We start from the raw sequence: 17,315 nt of genomic DNA on the forward strand, positions 1-17,315 counted from the left end.
ATGTGACTTCTCTCTCTAATGAAAGAAAATAGGCCCAAGGAGTCAGGGTTGTATTTTTTTGATGCTATAACGTTTTGCTGCGTGGGAAGTAAAAGAAGACTGTTGTCTCTCCCTAGGGACAGTGTATTTCCAGATGTATATAAGAACAAGCAGATATTGCTTAGGATCTCGAAGCCTTGTCTACAGAGGCTCTGTACATACATACAGCTAATAAGAGAGAAAAGTGCTGGCCCTAGAGAGCTTACAGTCAAAACAGATGAAGGGATAGGGAAAAAAAGAAGCAATATTATCCTCTCTTTTATATATGTGAAAGCAAAGAACAGGGAAAATAAGTCATTTGCCCACGACTGCAAGGAAAGCCTGTAGATACAGATTTAAACTTAATAATTCCTAAGTATCAGTCCAGTGTCAGAAAAACATTATTTCTCCAAAACCAGTATATTAAGGAAATAACATCAATAATGAAGCAAACTGCAAACCAGAAGGATCATAAATAAAATACCACATAAAATGTAAGTATGATAAATTCCGATTTTTGAAAATTTTTGCTCGTGTCCAATTTAAACAATTGGCTGTTTCATAGAAGCTGGAAAATACATGCTTGTTGTAACAAAAGGTGATTGCACAGCAATAACCTTCTATTTTCATTTATAACTATCTACCATAATATATTGATTGCGCTTTCGACCACAATCGAAATTGACTGAAATAATGTGGAAACACAAAAGATAGGAATTCTCTCTTGGATATAGAGAAAGAGGACAAAAAGTATTTATTTATGGAAAACTGATGAAAAAAACCTGAACTTCTGACAGCTGCTTGAAGATTTTTTGTTGTTATTGCACATTTTATACTTTTCACCTCCAGTATTAGAAAAGACTGACTATATTTCAGTTCAAAAAAATTTAGCTGTACTTTAAGACACTCCCCCTTCCAACAGTATATGTCTTTTAAAAACGAATTCACTCTGGTAGCAAAGACATAAATCTCTCATGCGATCCCCACAGCCTGTCTTTAGGATTATTATAGATTAGATTATTATGGCAAGGAAGATTTAAATATCTCATTTACCTGAACAGCATCATAATACATTTTCCTGCCTTCTTCATCTGTCTTGCCTGACATCAGCCATGCCTTGAGCAAATATTCATAAAAGCTATCCCCAAGCCCTCCAATGGAGACGTGATCTAGAAAGGGAGGGAACAGATTCAACAGCAATTTTATCTTTGATCTGGGCAATAAAATACAATTACTGTTTGAAACATTGGTAGATTAATGCATTTAAACATCTAGTCCTACAGCAATCTTGTAATAAATGTAATCTTGGAACCTCAGAAAAAACCTTAATTGGTATACAAAGACAAAAATTTGTTAAACTGATAACTTCTTCAGCAGGATAAAGCATCATATTTATTTAATGTCCATATAGTGCCACAGGAGTTCATAGCAAAGAAACTTAAGAATTCATAATTTTAGCATCTAGTTCGTGCTTATAGTTTACCCCATATATAAATGTGTTAACCTAAGTTCTTTTTATTTTAAAAACAGGAAACAAAGTAGAAAATGCACTCTACTTTGACAGTTTCTTTTCCTCTTAATTGGCAGGCATTGATTGTATGTGTTGTTTTATTCACTGAAACTCCATTTAAGTCACTTCATTAAAAAAGCCAACATGATTTAGCTAATTACTGCAGAGTTGAATTTCAGGTTATTTAGTGGCATTTGAAAAATTCCAATGCATATGTTTAAAAATAATTTTACATTTTTGAACATCTTGCTGGTCTTAGAACTCAGCAGTGGCTCTAGAGAAAAAAAGAATACATCAACTCTGCCACATCTACATGAGATTATTCCTATCGCATTCCTTTATATGGCCCTATGCTTACAGTATGAAATGATCTGGTACTACAAATGCTGTGCCTATTCAACTGCAGACATTTAGGACTTGACACTACGAGCAATAACTACGCACAAGTCAGGCCCTTTGATGTCAGCCAGACCACTCACATGGAAGTTATTGATGATCTTAGCTGTTGGCACAGATTTGCACAAACTTGCTGCTAAAAAAGTTCTTGGCAAAATTTTAGTGGTTTATCATACAACTTTAGCATAGATCTCCTAAATACAAAAGATATTACAACTATAAATTGTGTTTCTTTAAACTCCATTAAATTAATAACATTAGTTAAAGATTTCCTTTTTTAAGTTGATACTGCCTGTTAAAATTAAGGTACTTGGCATTTATTGAGTCTTCAAGTGAAAGGATTTCCAAGTGCTTCACCAGGACTGCTGTTTAAAACTGTCAATTTTACAGCGGGAAAGGGCTCCACTAATTCCATCTCAGAAATCCAGGATGGAGATGTGGGCACGTATATTGTGCAGCAAGTCAGTGAGTCATACAACAAATTTCTGGGCAGGAGAAAAGGAGAACACATTCGGGGTGATCCAAGCTGACAGCCAAAATGAGATGCAGATGTGTTAGTTGAGAGTCCATGGCATAGCTCATGTTTCCTAACATTTAATTCGGATCTTAGCTCCAGACTTATGCCTCTGTTGGTGGAATTCAAAAGAACATAGAGAATTTATTTTTAAAATCCTTAATATTTTCTCCTCATGGAATACATCCTTTTGTCTACTGTCTGGATTGGAAAGCCATGCCAATGTAGAAGATGTATTTTTTTCTATTAAATCTTGACTACCAGTGGTTTTTTTTTCCTTCCGCTAGCCTGTAACATACAAACAACAATTTAATTTTCCAAAGGTATCCTTTCTCTTCGCCAAACAAATACATTGCATCATCAAACCTGGATTATAAACAGCTCTTTTCCCTCTTTTGAATGAGATTTATTAAATTTCTGGAACAAATAAACCATTTATTTAATTAAATGTTCATGACTCAAAAGGAAAAGAGGCTTCTTAAAAAAATGAGCACATTTTCTATGATGAAAGGCTGATCTTTGAACAGCAGCATTTAAATGACCTTTACGGTTTCCTAAATAAATTACCATAGAAACCTCTGACATTTGCAAACTAAATAGCACAAGCACAGTTTCATCAATAATAAGCCCTGTTATTATATACATTATTGCAGTAGACAAATCCAATTGACGCATGCTGCAGCAAATCACTGTCAGTTTACTGTCAAAATAACAAGGACTAAATGAATTTACAGGAACAGTGCCAGTGATCCAGCAGTGTCCTTCACAGTTAGAGCATTGCTAGATAAGTAATGTTCAGAAACTGCTCTCCCCTCCCCGCTTGATGTTTGAGGGATAATACTTCTGTCTTGTACCAATTAAGGGTCTGGGTTTTTTTTCGCTGTTGTAATCAGCTGAAAAAAAAAAGCTAGAAAAGCAATCTCAAATAAAACATCCTTCAAGTCTTATGTTCCTGATCTTCTACTATGAAAAAAAAATCAGTATCTTCAAACAGAGGCAACTGAACTCAAAGAGGTGCAACAAGTAAAGATCAAATTTGCTTTTGCTGCTTCAGCATGCTAGGGACTGACCAGCATCAACGTTTGTGTTCATCATTTGCACATGCAGAAAGCTAATTTCTATGGCAATACTACATGCTATTGAAAAACAGGGACAGTATAAACGTTAAGTTTTCCTGTGCGTGCCAACAAAAACTGGTGTTTAATGTAAAAGAGCAGCGCATAAGACACTAATATTAAAACTAGGAAAACGTCAAAGGCCACAAGACTGAGCTGGTATTTGACTGCTTTAAAATAAATAAGGTAGAGACACTAATGGTGTCAACCGCTAGAAAAATCAACTCTCATTCAGCTCATATATACTGTATAACTAAGTTTAATGCCAGACTAATAATGGCCCAGTTCAGCCACAGGCGTTTGTTGACTCTCAGTGCTGTTGTGTGAAATAAGGTAATTGGATCCAAATTTCTGCTTGGGGAAGTTGTTGGCTAACCTACCTCCAAAAAGTTCATTTTTTGTAGCTGATTAAAGCCAAGGAAGCAGGTAACTGAAACTGGTTGAATATAGGCTCACAGACTCTATGGGGGCCTTCTAACCAAATCCAGTGCCTTTTGCTTCTAATGGGAAGTTTGAATGTTTTATAAAGCCATGCTAAGTCAACATAGGTAAGCAGTGGGCAAATGTCTTTAAGATCTGTAAATGGAGTTAATAACATAGCTTATAGAAACAGGCCAGCTGGAGTCAAGTCGTCATACAAACTGAGTTGCCACCGGCCTGGTGGCACAGTGACCTCAAAGCAGCCTCAAAGTGTAGCAGATCGCATTTTTTTAAAACAAATGGGATACTTCTAATTCATAAAGGAAATGGCCTTAGTCTTGATGGGACAATACAACTGAGCATCACAACGTTTCTGGACATCTTTTTTTGTTTCTTTACTCATAGACTGATGCATAGCATTCAAAAAAATATTTTATTCAGTAGAAGACTTGTCCTTTGCCTTTGCAAAAACTATCTAATATATCCAGACTGCAGCAACTGCAGTCCCATATAGACTTCAAAACTTCACTTTCAGCTTAGGTACATCCTGAGCAAACCATCATATTGAAGAACTTCTCAAACCCTTCCCATCTCTGGTACTGTCTAAGTACCTCCAACACTGCTATAATGTTGCTGTATTGCATAATAAGAAAAGGGTCAGTGATCAGAAAGGAGCAAAGGAGTACAAATGCTCAAAGCATTTTATTATACCCTTTCCCTTCTAATTTTGGTGTGTCTGATAATTGTTCCAAAGGAATTAATGCCATCACTGTTCTGTTCAGTTTGCTTCCTTAACTGTTTGCCAACAGCATTAAACTTCAACAGAACTCACAGCTGGTATTAACTGGAAAGACTTCTTTAATGTCTGTTCGGCTACGCTAATCTAAAAATATGGAAACCGATTCAGATAAGCTGGTAATGTTTCCTTAAACAGCTGGTTTAGAGAGCATTTTAGACTCTTCAATAAAAGACTTTCTGGAAGGGACTTTGTAGACTACAAAGCATGCATATTCAGACATTTCCCCACTTATATAAGCCATATTGAAAGATCAAAAGTACATTAAAATACAACAAATAGAATTATTATTTTCAAATGTGTAACTGTTTTATATTATACAAAAACTCAGAGATAATGTGAGGAATCAACAAAATACGTAACTGGGATAGAAGGCAGTTAACGTCTAAAAATAGCATACTGCTATGTGCATAGTACTAAAGAACCGATCTACTTACGCTGGCCCCATTGGCCACTACTGGGATTCAGATAGTTGGGGTAGAGGCCTTCTGGTTTATCCAGTCGATTCAGAACTTTTCGAATGTTCATTACCTATTAGAAAGGTACAAAACACTAAGCACTGATCCAGTTTTCCAAAAAATAAAACAGCATCAGTACAAAAGTCTTAAAGTGCAAATATCCCTACAAATAGTATAACTCAAGACATGCACTGTGTGTCAGAATACTTCTATACACTCACATGATTTTTAATAAAGATCCTGTCAGGTGATGTCACCATGTAAACAAGCTCTGCAAAACCTCCAGAGTTTCTGTGTCACGGGCTGGTAAGGAGACGAGACACGAGAAGCAAGCTCCAGAACATCTTGCCCTGCCACAGGACGCTGAAATTCATGGCGGTTAGTTGCCTTAACTAAGTGCAGCTACTTCAGCATTACGCCCCTCATATATCCAAACTAGAAATGGTATTACATAGTAAGCCCATTGCCTAGTTTAGATGCAGCAGTGCCCTGGAAAGCTGTTATGACTGGAAAGCAGAGCGCTGCTGGAACTGGGCTTCATGCAGCAAACCTGTGCTCTGGGCTCTCCCCAGGCACCCTGAGGGAACCAGCTGTGCAGAGAGGCCCAGGGAAAGGGTCACAGTCCACATGCCCTGCGGCTTGACTCATCTGCCAGCACAGTTCACCGCAGAGCACATGAAATACTTTTGACTGAATTTTAATATTCACAGAAAAAGCAAATTTAGCAACTTGGGAGAACGAAGATCATGACAAACGCAATCCAGAAATCTCAGCAAAGCTGTTCGATCCTTTAAGTTGGTATAAGTAGTATTCATTTTAGTAGTATTCATTGTAAGTAGTATTCATCACTGCTTTTAGAACTACTACTAAAAATTTGAAATTTCAGTATTAATTAGATTTTTAGGTAAATAACATGGGCCAGAAGGCATAACGCTGTGTGTTACTTGGAACAAGACTACAAAACTAAAACAAGTGTAAGTTGAAAAGCGAGAAAGAGTGAGCAAGGCAGAGGGAGAAAGAGAAAAAGAAAAGATGTAGCATATTAAGAAAAGGTTCCACATACTATTTGAGCGACAAAAAGAAAAAGTAAAATTTGCTTGAGAACTGAGGGCTGGGGTCGGGGGGGATTAGTAGGCATTACGACTGTCTTGTCAAAGGAGTTTTTTGTTTTGTTTTGTCCTTTTCCCCCAAAGAACGTTCAGAGCACATTTTTTTAAGACAATTCAATGGAAGGGCTTTCTGACCACGCTGACAGCAGTGATGTCATCTTGCATTTTAAAGACAAAACTTACTGCAGTGACAGCAAGGCAGCCCTGGTCCTTTGCTTTCTACAAGTATCACATGTTATCTCCAATATAACATTCATTTTTATTTTCAACACATTCAGGAAAAGTGCTGAAGAAAACTCCATGGTCTGACTGCTTAATGTAACATTAACTTACAATATAAACAAAAGTGATACATGTTATGGGGCCTGGTAAGTGCTAGATACAAGAAGATGCATCACAATAACTTTGGAAGAGGTCTCTCTCTCTATAACTAATGCAGAAATGGAAAATTGGTTAGGGTCTGCCTAGAAAATACCCACCTCCTGTGACAAATATTTACAACTGAGGAAAATCCAAATCTCTCCCCAGGGATATTTAATCTCCCCAACATGTGATTTATCTTTAGAACATGACTTTTTCTGAGCAGGCTAACCTTTTCAGCAAACAGCAGGTTTCCAGACAGGTGGCTCAGGTGTATGAACTCCAGGTGCAACGTTCCAAACTCTGCCAAAATGCTGCTGCCGCCAGAGGCCCATGGCCAATTTCGACCGATCCCACTAAAGCAGGGGTGGAGGGAAAGAGAAACAGAAAATAAGCATGAGCATCTATAAGGCAATGCTAATAAAATAAATAATGTAATGGCTATACTTTATTAACAGAAGGTAATGAATTTAAAAAGCTTTCACTATCTGCCACAGGAGTCCCATGACTTTATAACAGGACCTTGGACTATTTCAGTCCACTCTGCTCTAGGTTTATAAGATCACTTGCATCAAGCCAGTCTTCTAGTTCATGAATAGCGTTATTACACATATCATTGTATCAATTATGACATCATATTTAAAGAAAATATAATAAAAACATTCTCAAACCTCATCTGCTTTCCCTGCATCTAGCACAACAGACTCCAATCCTAACTGTCTCCATCCTTCTACAGCGCAAGTGTTTATTACCTTAAAATACTGGATGGGTATTTGCAGTACATCCTGCTTAATATTAGAGATCTTAAGGGGAGGAGGATACTTAGGCATTGTCTGACAGGGCATTTTTACCAGGATGAGTAATTTCAATTTTAATTAAGACTCAAAGATACTTCACAGCAAAATTAATCCCTGGTTTTGTGCTTAGAGTAGAGAAAAATGAATTTATTGCTAAATCCCCACTAGAAACTAATACTGGCTGAAATTCAGGAGAAAAACTTTTTAAATGTTTTATTAAAAAAAAGCTTTTTTCCACCCCTTGAAATTTCCATCAGCAACATTCAGAAAAAAATGAAATTAAAGAAAAGCTAGCCACCTTTCTTGAGCCTCTGGATGAACAATAACATATCAGAGCAGCACATTAGTATTATGAGTGTTATAAATAAGTAGACTTATTAACTGCTAGAATGTCTTCCTTTTTTATAGTTCTAAATAGCATTAAAAACACACACCCACGCAGGCACATATGTATGCATGTATAAAAATTTCTTAATTTTACTTTTGCACGTAAGCAATCACTAGAGTCATCAGTTAGCACTTATACAAGCATGAAAATAAGGTATTCTTCCCGAGTTAAAATGTGATTCGTATTTTGAAAAGAAAAACAAAACAAGAAAACCAGCTTTAGTTCATTATGATGGAAGTTATCAGTTCTATTAAAATTTCCTCTTCAAAAGGTCAAATATCTATGACCAAATTTCAATCAAAATAAAGAAATAAAATCTCCTGTAAAGTCATTTCCCCACTAGCCATATTCACACATTATTTCAAAATTTCCATCATACACAAAAAATAAAAACAAGTCATTCAACTTTAAAAGCAAAGTAAAGACTATGAATAAGGAACACGTTTGTGTTTTTTGGCCTGGCTTTAATTCTTGCATTTCCTTCTGTCTGTCGAGCCTGGAGCTGAAGGCGCCTTTGGAACCCACTTAGGTACTATCAAAAATAAACCTAGAATATTACCTAATAATAGATGTACTTATATCCTATTTCTGAAGTACCTTAGCATCTGTAAAATACTCCCCATAGGTATACTATGGATTTTCTTTTTTCTAGACCATAAAAAGCATAGAAATAACTAAATTTGTTTTGAGTGCTAGGTGGAGGGAGAACTTGGTAGAGCAAAAGGAAAGAGATCTGATGAGGCTTCTCTGACTGACTGTAAAGGTGCAAGAGACTGAGACACTTGGAAGTCCTCAGACGCAAATGATTACCCAAAACTCCAAGGGAGAATAACCTTTCTAATCTTAACTGAAGACAAAATCAATAATGAATTGAAGGTACTGCAAAGATGCACACAATCGAACTTCTATACAATATTTATATGACAGAAGCAGAACACAAGCTTTATGGGATCTAAATATCTCATTGATTTAAGAGCAACCTCACAGTGCTTTTGACATTTGATGCAAAAAAAAGTGAAGAAAAAAATGATCCGTCTTACAAGCTGTCTGCACTTTAATCTACCTTCCGTCAGAATTTAACCAATTGGTGCTGTAAAGCCTTGGATATCATGGAAAATAAGATCAAGGCGAGTACCACAGAGAAAGTGTCTGGAAACGTCCTGTCTAAGGATTGGAGAGCTTACATCTACAGACTGGTCATTCACCCAAGAAACAGGTACAATTTCTGGGGTGTACTGGCCAAAATCCTGCCTAACTGCAGACTTCTAGAACAAATGATTTTAACTTGCACTCAAATTCTCTGGGTTAAAAGAGATGACATAACACTCCACTGGTAAACAAAACTGCCACCCGCCCCCCCCCCCCCCAAGTGAAATATTTCAAGGCTCTGAAAAGTTACCATGTTTTGGTGCAATAAGCCAAAACCCAGCTTCTTTTTCTATTAAATTGCTCAAAAAATCTCGAATTGGAAACACTGAGCTGTTCCTGCAGCAATGCATCAACCAAATTTGGCTGAAAATGTAGTAAGTTCCTACCTTGCACTCCATCAGAACTCTTGCTGACATCAACATATTTTGTTGGAACATTTTGACGTGCTGCATTTTGGCAACCAGAAAAATTTCCAAGGAGAGCTATTGAGAGGTTTTCTGCGTGCAGCAATGTATTCACTACAACTTTTACTATAAGTAGCAGGTTCTTCTTTTGTAGGATGGTATGAGAAGGTAAATTTGCATTCTTTACTCTTAGTACAATAAAAGTAGGAAGAAACATCCATGCTGCACCTATGTACTTTTTACGGTGGTTTTTATTGCTCTTATTTGGGACAGGTGATCAAAAAGAAAAAACATGGACATATTTCTGGCAACTGCAAAATAATTATGACAAAGTTAGGAGAAACCTGCTGGATACGACTCATGGGTCTCTCTCCTAAGTCAAAATTGGCAAGCTTGTTTCAAAGAATGGTAGAACCAAAGAATAGAAACTTCAGTACCTTTAGCTGTTTTTCCTGCAACCTCAGCTGTGGGGGTCTGCTATCCCATCACATATTTCGTCTTTGGAAGCAACAAAGCAGTCAAGTTCTCCATATTCCCTCCGAACATCTGGAGGGGCAGAAACAGCAGCCACAGTGCTGCTTCTGGTTCCATTTAGCTCTACCTTCATTTCAAGGTGATAGTCCAGAACGCAGGACAATCCAGATAATCAGCTCCCAGAGAGACATTATGAGAACCTGGGAGATATTCAACAAAGCTCTCCAACATGCAGAATAAGAGAGATTTCATACCCTCTGATCCTCTTCAACCAGGGTACATACTCTTGGCTTAAAGAGAGGAAACTGAAGATGGGTGCTTGTATTTTTGAAATGAATTTTCCTAAGTACTGCTGTTTTTTCCAACTTTGTTTCTATTACAGAAATTCATATTAAAGCATGACCGTCACTATTTCATCATGAAATTTCATATTTAGTTTATAAACTTTGTTACTGAACACTGGGTTCCACAGACTCTGAAACACAATGTTTCTAAATCTTCTGTGGTTCCCTCTCACAGCAAATTTGAGACCGCAGTATTTTCTTTGTAGACCAATGTTGTTCCATTCGAATGTAGGAGAAGAAAGTATGACAACAGAAGCACTTCTAAAACATCTAAAATATAGGTGGAGAGGGGAATCATAGAGGAAAAATATTTAAAGCTTTTGTAAATTAGAAGTTCAGCAGCACAACAACACAAGGCTTTTTTAAAACTACGTTACAACTCCTATATAAAACAGCAGCTAATTTTTGCATGAAAGGAACAGAAACTCCTTGGGGAAACTGAATAAATACTTTAAAGGGTCAAAACACTTAAGTGTCACAACACTTGTTCCAGTCTCCGTGGACACTGTGTTTACTACCCCCAACCTTTTCTAGAGGGCATCAGGATGACTCCACCAGCGTGAGACAGTCACACGAATTGCAGAGGATGCTCTACCTGCACTTGGCTGTGGAGGGGAGCAGACTTCAGAAAATCAGTGTGTAACGCAGGAGGCAAAAGCAGACTCTAAGAGTTGATATACTTCTGTGGGCACAGCCAGTATACAAGGTGAAAGGCCAGAATAAGAGAGACCCACTAGGAATAACTGGAAGTGTCTGTGAGCTGCCATTGTCAAAAGTTCTAGTATTAAATATGAAAATAACACCTTACAATCCTTTCGGGCTTTTCTAGTGCTGAGCTGTTTTGCAAAAAAGCTACTCAAGCTAAGGCAGAAAAAAATAAAATGTGACCATAAGAGGAGCCCATTTAAATACACCAGAGCCAGGAGACTCAAGTCACAGTAAGGGAGTTGCACCAGCGAGGAAGGCAATCCTCAGGCAGGAGAACATGACTTACAATGGCAATTGGCTCAGCTTAATCCCATTTTAGTAAGAAGCCTCATGGACAGGTCACCTGGCCCATCTGATGGCAGTGGCCTGTCCCCGGGCCACCCGCTGCCACCAGGCACCGTCCCGGACAGAGGTCAAGGAAAAGGCACAGAGCCACGCAGAGGTTTTCCTGCAACTTTTTGAATCTTTTTTTCTCCTTATTCCCCCTCCCACTTCCCTTAGGGTGTATTTCATGCCCTCCTTGTGGCTCACCAGCAAAGTGTGAGTATCTTTTAAATAGAAAAAAAAAAAAGTAGAATTTTTTTTTTTTTTAATGAAAGAAAGGATCCCCACCCGACCCCTGCAAAAGGCACCTGGATTGCCATTTGGTCTTGCAGTCATTTAGTAGAAACTACTCAGATAATTCTGCAAGTATAATATGACTGCTTTTCCAAATTTTAGCCTAAAAATTTTAACAACACAGGCCTAAAAAGCACGGCTCATAACTAAGGCTGCATAATTCAGCATATTGACTTTGTGCATCAACTGAAGAACTTACCATAACTGCAGATATGGAAATGAGAGAGCAGAGAGGGTATTTACAGAAATGAACCTCTCCAAGGTTGCCTTGACAAGCAGTGCAGAGAGAGAGCAGAATTAAATCACTTTTTAGGGGAGATTAAGCTAGAGATGGACTCTCTCCATCTACAAAGCAAACCTAGGGAGACCAGACTCACCCACACTTAGCCGTTTCCTGATGCCCAAATCTCCCAAAGATTTCCATTAGCTTCTCAGATATCAGATTAATTTTTGACTCTTTAAAAGCAGAAGTGGAGATGAACACTTTATAACATTATAGTTTTAATTCTTGAATTATAAAATAAGATTTCTCCTATCTGAGATTTTATTTTTAAGGGTGCCTTTTTGGGCAGGCCACACTAACAATGACATTTATTTAAAATATTGCAAGATAATTATTGAGAAGATTAAATTAAAAAGAATAAAGAAAATCTTTCTGCAGTACTGTGACATAAAAAACACCTATGAAACTTCTACACCTAGCCAGTCACAGCCATACAGATGGTGCCATAGGTTGCTCATTACAGCTCTGAATTAGTAAAATAAACAAGTTAACACTATGTGTTATGAACATGTGAGACATTTCCATCATAGATGTAACACATGTCAGTTTTATTATTTTCTCTGAAATATTTCAGTCCAGTGAGCAAAATCTCCAAAGGCACATTCCATTTTGGCTAAACTGGTAATTATTTCTATGCATGGCTCTCTTCTTCTTTTTAAATAAATGTCTTCTTTTATAAAAGTCAGTATATCTATATAATGACCAGTCACTGCATTTCTAATAAAGCACTTATACAGTGTAAAAGCCTTCTGTCTATTTCTTATCCGCTACAATCACTCTTTCATAATAATATTTTAATTTAACTAAGTCAACTAAGTCTCCTTAAAATAAATGAAAGGAGGTCAGTACAAAGTCAGGTTTTCACTTGTATGCTCAATGTCTATTTTAATTTTAAACAAAATATATTTACAGGATTAAGTTGCTACTGAGACATAGATGGCATAAGATATGTCAAAATGATAAAGAAAACTTAATTGCTTTCAGCATTTACGAGGCAAATGAATGGACTTAATAACAAACAATTAGTATGTTCTAAATATATATTTTGTGACACATATGCCAACATAATAATAAGTTAATAATGAGAAAAAATATTTCATTGGTACTATAGTTGCATACTGCGATTCCCTGAGGAATATAGCTGAGGAGTCACTATGGCAGTCAAAAAGATGGTTCTGAGAGGCCATTTTCATAGAATATCTAATGTTTCATACATTATTTAGGATTGCCACCTCTGAAAATGCTTTCATAAGAATGATTTTTTATCTTTCCCTGAATGGAAGCATTTGTCAATATATCATAAAAATAAATGAAGAGCACATTCTTCTATCACCAGAAACCAATGCTGATCATCAGACACACATCTCTTGCTAACAATTTGCTAGGAGAGAATTTAAATCAATAACCATACACCAAACCGGGGAATTAAAGGGTGATCAGCTGTCGATAGTCTAGAGGAGAGGTTCTCTGCAAATTCCAGTGCTGCACCTTTGTCCTTTTAATACTGCGGCTACACAATGTTAATCATGCATGGTTTACAATTTAATTTATAAAGAAGCTGTACGATTTAATTTATAAAGAAGCTGGGATGAAGAATAAAGTAATTTCATTAGAGGTTCACACTTTTTGAAACAAACAAAAACAACACCCATGGAGCACACAAGCAACGCCTGCTGAAGTTATAGCTACTGTATTGGATAGATTACACCCTCAGAAGATATTTTAGCAGACAGCTCCCTTCACGCATTCACCCAAAGGGTACAACACAGGAGATCTTGCTGTAAGGGACTGTTCTCACAAGCACTGAAGTTGATCATTTATTTGTTAACACTTCATAGATATTCAATGTATTTCTGTTTTCCCCGTAACTGGAGAATCCCTGCACCCATATATTACAGAGGAAATATGGGAACACCGAGCTCCACAACTCAACTCTTTTACCTTAGCCTGGAGGGTACATGCTGTCAGGACAGCACCTTCTGTGCAAGGTCAAACAGGGACATCCATGACGGGGCTAGCATTCTACCTGCATGCTTCTAGTCCCAGCAGCAACTGTGAAACACCTTCCCATCCAGCTTCCAATAAATTGCAACTAGTTTTTTTGCTCTCCTCTGTGAACCCTATCTCCCCCCAAACAGCATCAGCCAAGGAAGGCAGAACGCCTGCTGCTGTTCTGACTTTTCCATGGTATCTCTTTTCCTAGAAAGGAAAATTATAATAATCTGGTTAAGCATTTCTCACACAATGTCTCAACAGCTCGAGACAGCACAAAAAGAAACTTAAATCAGCCAGCTAGCCTACGCAGTAGTTTTTTGATGTCTGCTTTATTCCTCTGTTTTGCTAGGATCTTTTAGGCAAATGCTAACAGCTGGTTAGTTTTTCAGCTGTGACAATGAATGTGCAACTCCCACTGCCCCCACCTAATCATTGCCCAGCTGGTCGCTTCCCACTCAGCTCAGCTGCCCTCTCCAAACACTGACTGACACCAGCAATTACCTGGTGAGGCCATTTCTAGGGATGCTGACTCAGCAGGAGGAGGCAGCCAGTGAATTAGTATCAGCAGCAGCTGTGGGATGAGGTCTAACAATAAAAGTGGTTACTCCATTTTCCAGTGCTACAGGGAATGAAAAAAATTCTGCGCTGTAATGTCAAATACAACACAAATGGTTTGTATACTGTAACAAATGAGAAAATGAATAGGTATAGCCCCCAAAGCTACCAGTTTGAAAACATTAATTTTGTCTATTTGCCTAGTCATATTCAGCATCACCACTAATGCACCCGGATCTCCTGGCAACTTCAGTTCTGCAAGTACAGGAGATTCATCAATTTGTACTGGAGGCATGTGCACATCACCTTTTAGCGGAGGACTAGAAATGGGAGTAGTAAAAGTCAGATTACTGTGGCCAACCTTTCATCATGTGGGAAACAATCAGGGCAGCTCCACACAGAGAAGCTAATAGGAAATAGCTCTTAAAACAAGATCCCCAACCTTTCTTCATGAGGTTCGTCAGGTCTTTCAAAGCTAATGTACATGGCACACTTTGCAGTACAGACATTATGGAGATGTCTGTCTGCAACAGGGCAAGAGAAGAGCAAGCAGTTTTCTTGTGTCCCCGTTAATTTTAGGGAGGAAGATGGGTCCAGTCAGAATAGTTTTCAGATTCTTGAGAATCAACAGTCATTGAAGAGACCTAGGCACATCAGTCACATTGTCAGTGGTTAAATTTTTCAAGAACAAGTTACCCTCTTCCCAACTTTTTTGCTTTCATCTTTGTTAGGAGACCTGTCAAGCAACCTTCAGAGATCTCCTAGAACGGTCACTATTTTCTCATGATGCTTGAAGGCAAAAAATGAAAATGCTAAACAACCAAAGAATGAATTTTAAGTGGTCTGATCTTGGCCAAGATGACAAGTCCTGCAGGCAGTTTCTCTACAAACTGGTCTGAACAGCAACAGAGATTGAAGAGAAACGTTTATGTAAAAGCAGGAAGGAAACAGAAAGTGCAGTAAAGCGTTAATTTGAGGAAAAGAAAAAGAAAAAAAAGCCCCAAACCAAACCAGGGCTAGTTCAGCTGTGGGAAAAAAAAGAAGCTGAAGGCAACCTGCGGTTTTCTTTTCTCTGCTTAGATTGTTACATACCCAGTATTTGGTATACTAAAATACCAAAGCAGAAAACAGATGCTGCACCTGTGGGGTCAGTCAGAGGGAGAGCTGGCCATGAACATGCCTGTACGAGGGGAAGTGGCTCTATATTCACAGGGAGGGAGAAAAAAAGTATGAAATCTGCAGTAACAGCCTGGGCTGTGGTCTTCACCAGGACAAGTCCCCACCTCCCAGAAGGATCCAGTCAGTGGTAAAGGAGGTTGTTGGAAGGGTGTGTGTATTCAAACACATACAGAGGAGGCTAGAGAGTTACCCCTGGTCCACATCCAAGTCATAGTCCATGAAACCCCACTAAGCACCCTTAGCCCAGTAAAACATCACTGGTCAATACCATCCCAAAACTTACGGTCACAACAATAGCACCAGTCTCACTACGGTGAAAACTTCTTGCTCACCCTTAGGTCAGTATATTGATAGCCTCGAGCAAAACACTCAAAATGAGTGGACACTGAAAGTAACGGAAATAGGAGAGGCAGAGAGAGAAGGAAGAACCAAGAGATGGGGGGAGACCACAAGGCCAGCAAAAAACAAGAAAAGGAGACCGTCTCACCTGGCTGTGGAGCAGAGTTCCCAATGACAGTGTCTGTGGGAAGAGCATGCTTTACCGCACACATTCAAATCTGCCAGCTGCTAAGAATGAAAGCAGGACCACTTCTCCAAGGGCTCTGAAAACCATCGGGCACCAACGGATACTTCTTTTGTGATCTAGAAGTTTTGAACATCTGGATTTGGCAATACTGTCTCTCTTGATGCTTAAAGTAACTGGAGGATCTTAATCTTCCCACTACATTCAGGCTGTTTAACTGCTTGGTTTGTGTCAAATTTCCGTAGCATTTCTCTGTGGAAATATAACTTAATCTCTTTAGGACTTTACTGGCAGGGCTTTACAATCCCATCTTCGTGGCTGTCTGCCCTATGACACTTATAACACTAACGGTACTCAAAAGGGGGATCAAAGCTTGTGGAAGTGAAGTAAAGCTAACAGCAGCAAGCTCAGGTGCATGCACCACATGGAGGATTGTGAGAGAGGGAGAGATGATTAGTAGCCAAGGAGTACATAATTTAAAATGTCATTATTAGAAGTGTCAAGTGTATACATGTAATTTTCAGTGCCACCATCTAAAAATGTACTAAAACTGTACTTATTAATGTAATCATCTCTGCTAAAAGTTATCTATTTAAGCACAGCACAGCCCTACATATGTCTGCTGCAATACACTAATGAATAAACTAAACAATTCATGTTTCCTATTACTTTATGCATTAAAGGTTTAATTAATCAATTTCCAAGGGCTAAAAAAGCAGGAGGGAATACAACATAACAGAGCAAGGTTCGAGATAATAAGTACCAGCATGGACTACTTTTAATCAAGTCCCTGAAGTAAAGTGAAAATAACAGGAAATGAAAAGTCATGAATAGAAGTCTACAGCTCTGCCATCCAAGCGATAATAAATTCGACGGTGTAAAAGAAGAAGGTATTAGAATAAAATTCCCTACAGTAACAACTTTTATAATTCAGTTTAAGTTGGTTTAGTGACAGCCAAAAAAGAAAGAAAAAAGAAAAGCCCACAATCTTGTTCTGAGAAGCCAATGAAAAATACATTCTAAACAGATATTTGCTGATAAAAGAAGTTTTGAGAGAGTCCATGAAAAATACCACTTACATATGCTCTCTTCCTCTCTGATATGCCTTTTAATACTAAAAAAGAAACAAAGTTCATTTTTCCTAGTCTCAAGGTTATTTCAGAACTTAACATTTTGCATTTTAGAATAAGACCGCTTTCTGC

General features: G+C 38.0%; 1 protein-coding gene across 1 annotated transcript in view; it reads right to left on the minus strand.

Annotated features, from left to right (window-relative positions):
* Positions 1-17,315, minus strand: part of MAN1A1 (mannosidase alpha class 1A member 1) — a 147,161-nt gene that overhangs the window by 23,387 nt on the left and 106,459 nt on the right. The window contains exons 6-8 of the mRNA XM_064508926.1: positions 6,929-7,052; positions 5,207-5,300; positions 1,072-1,187 (exon numbers count right to left, since the gene is read on the minus strand). Of these exons, the coding sequence (XP_064364996.1) occupies positions 1,072-1,187; positions 5,207-5,300; positions 6,929-7,052 (334 nt within the window). The remainder of the gene's footprint in view (positions 1-1,071; positions 1,188-5,206; positions 5,301-6,928; positions 7,053-17,315) is intronic.

The sequence above is a fragment of the Dromaius novaehollandiae genome, chromosome 3 (genome assembly GCF_036370855.1).
Source record: "Dromaius novaehollandiae isolate bDroNov1 chromosome 3, bDroNov1.hap1, whole genome shotgun sequence".
Taxonomy (NCBI): domain Eukaryota; kingdom Metazoa; phylum Chordata; class Aves; order Casuariiformes; family Dromaiidae; genus Dromaius; species Dromaius novaehollandiae.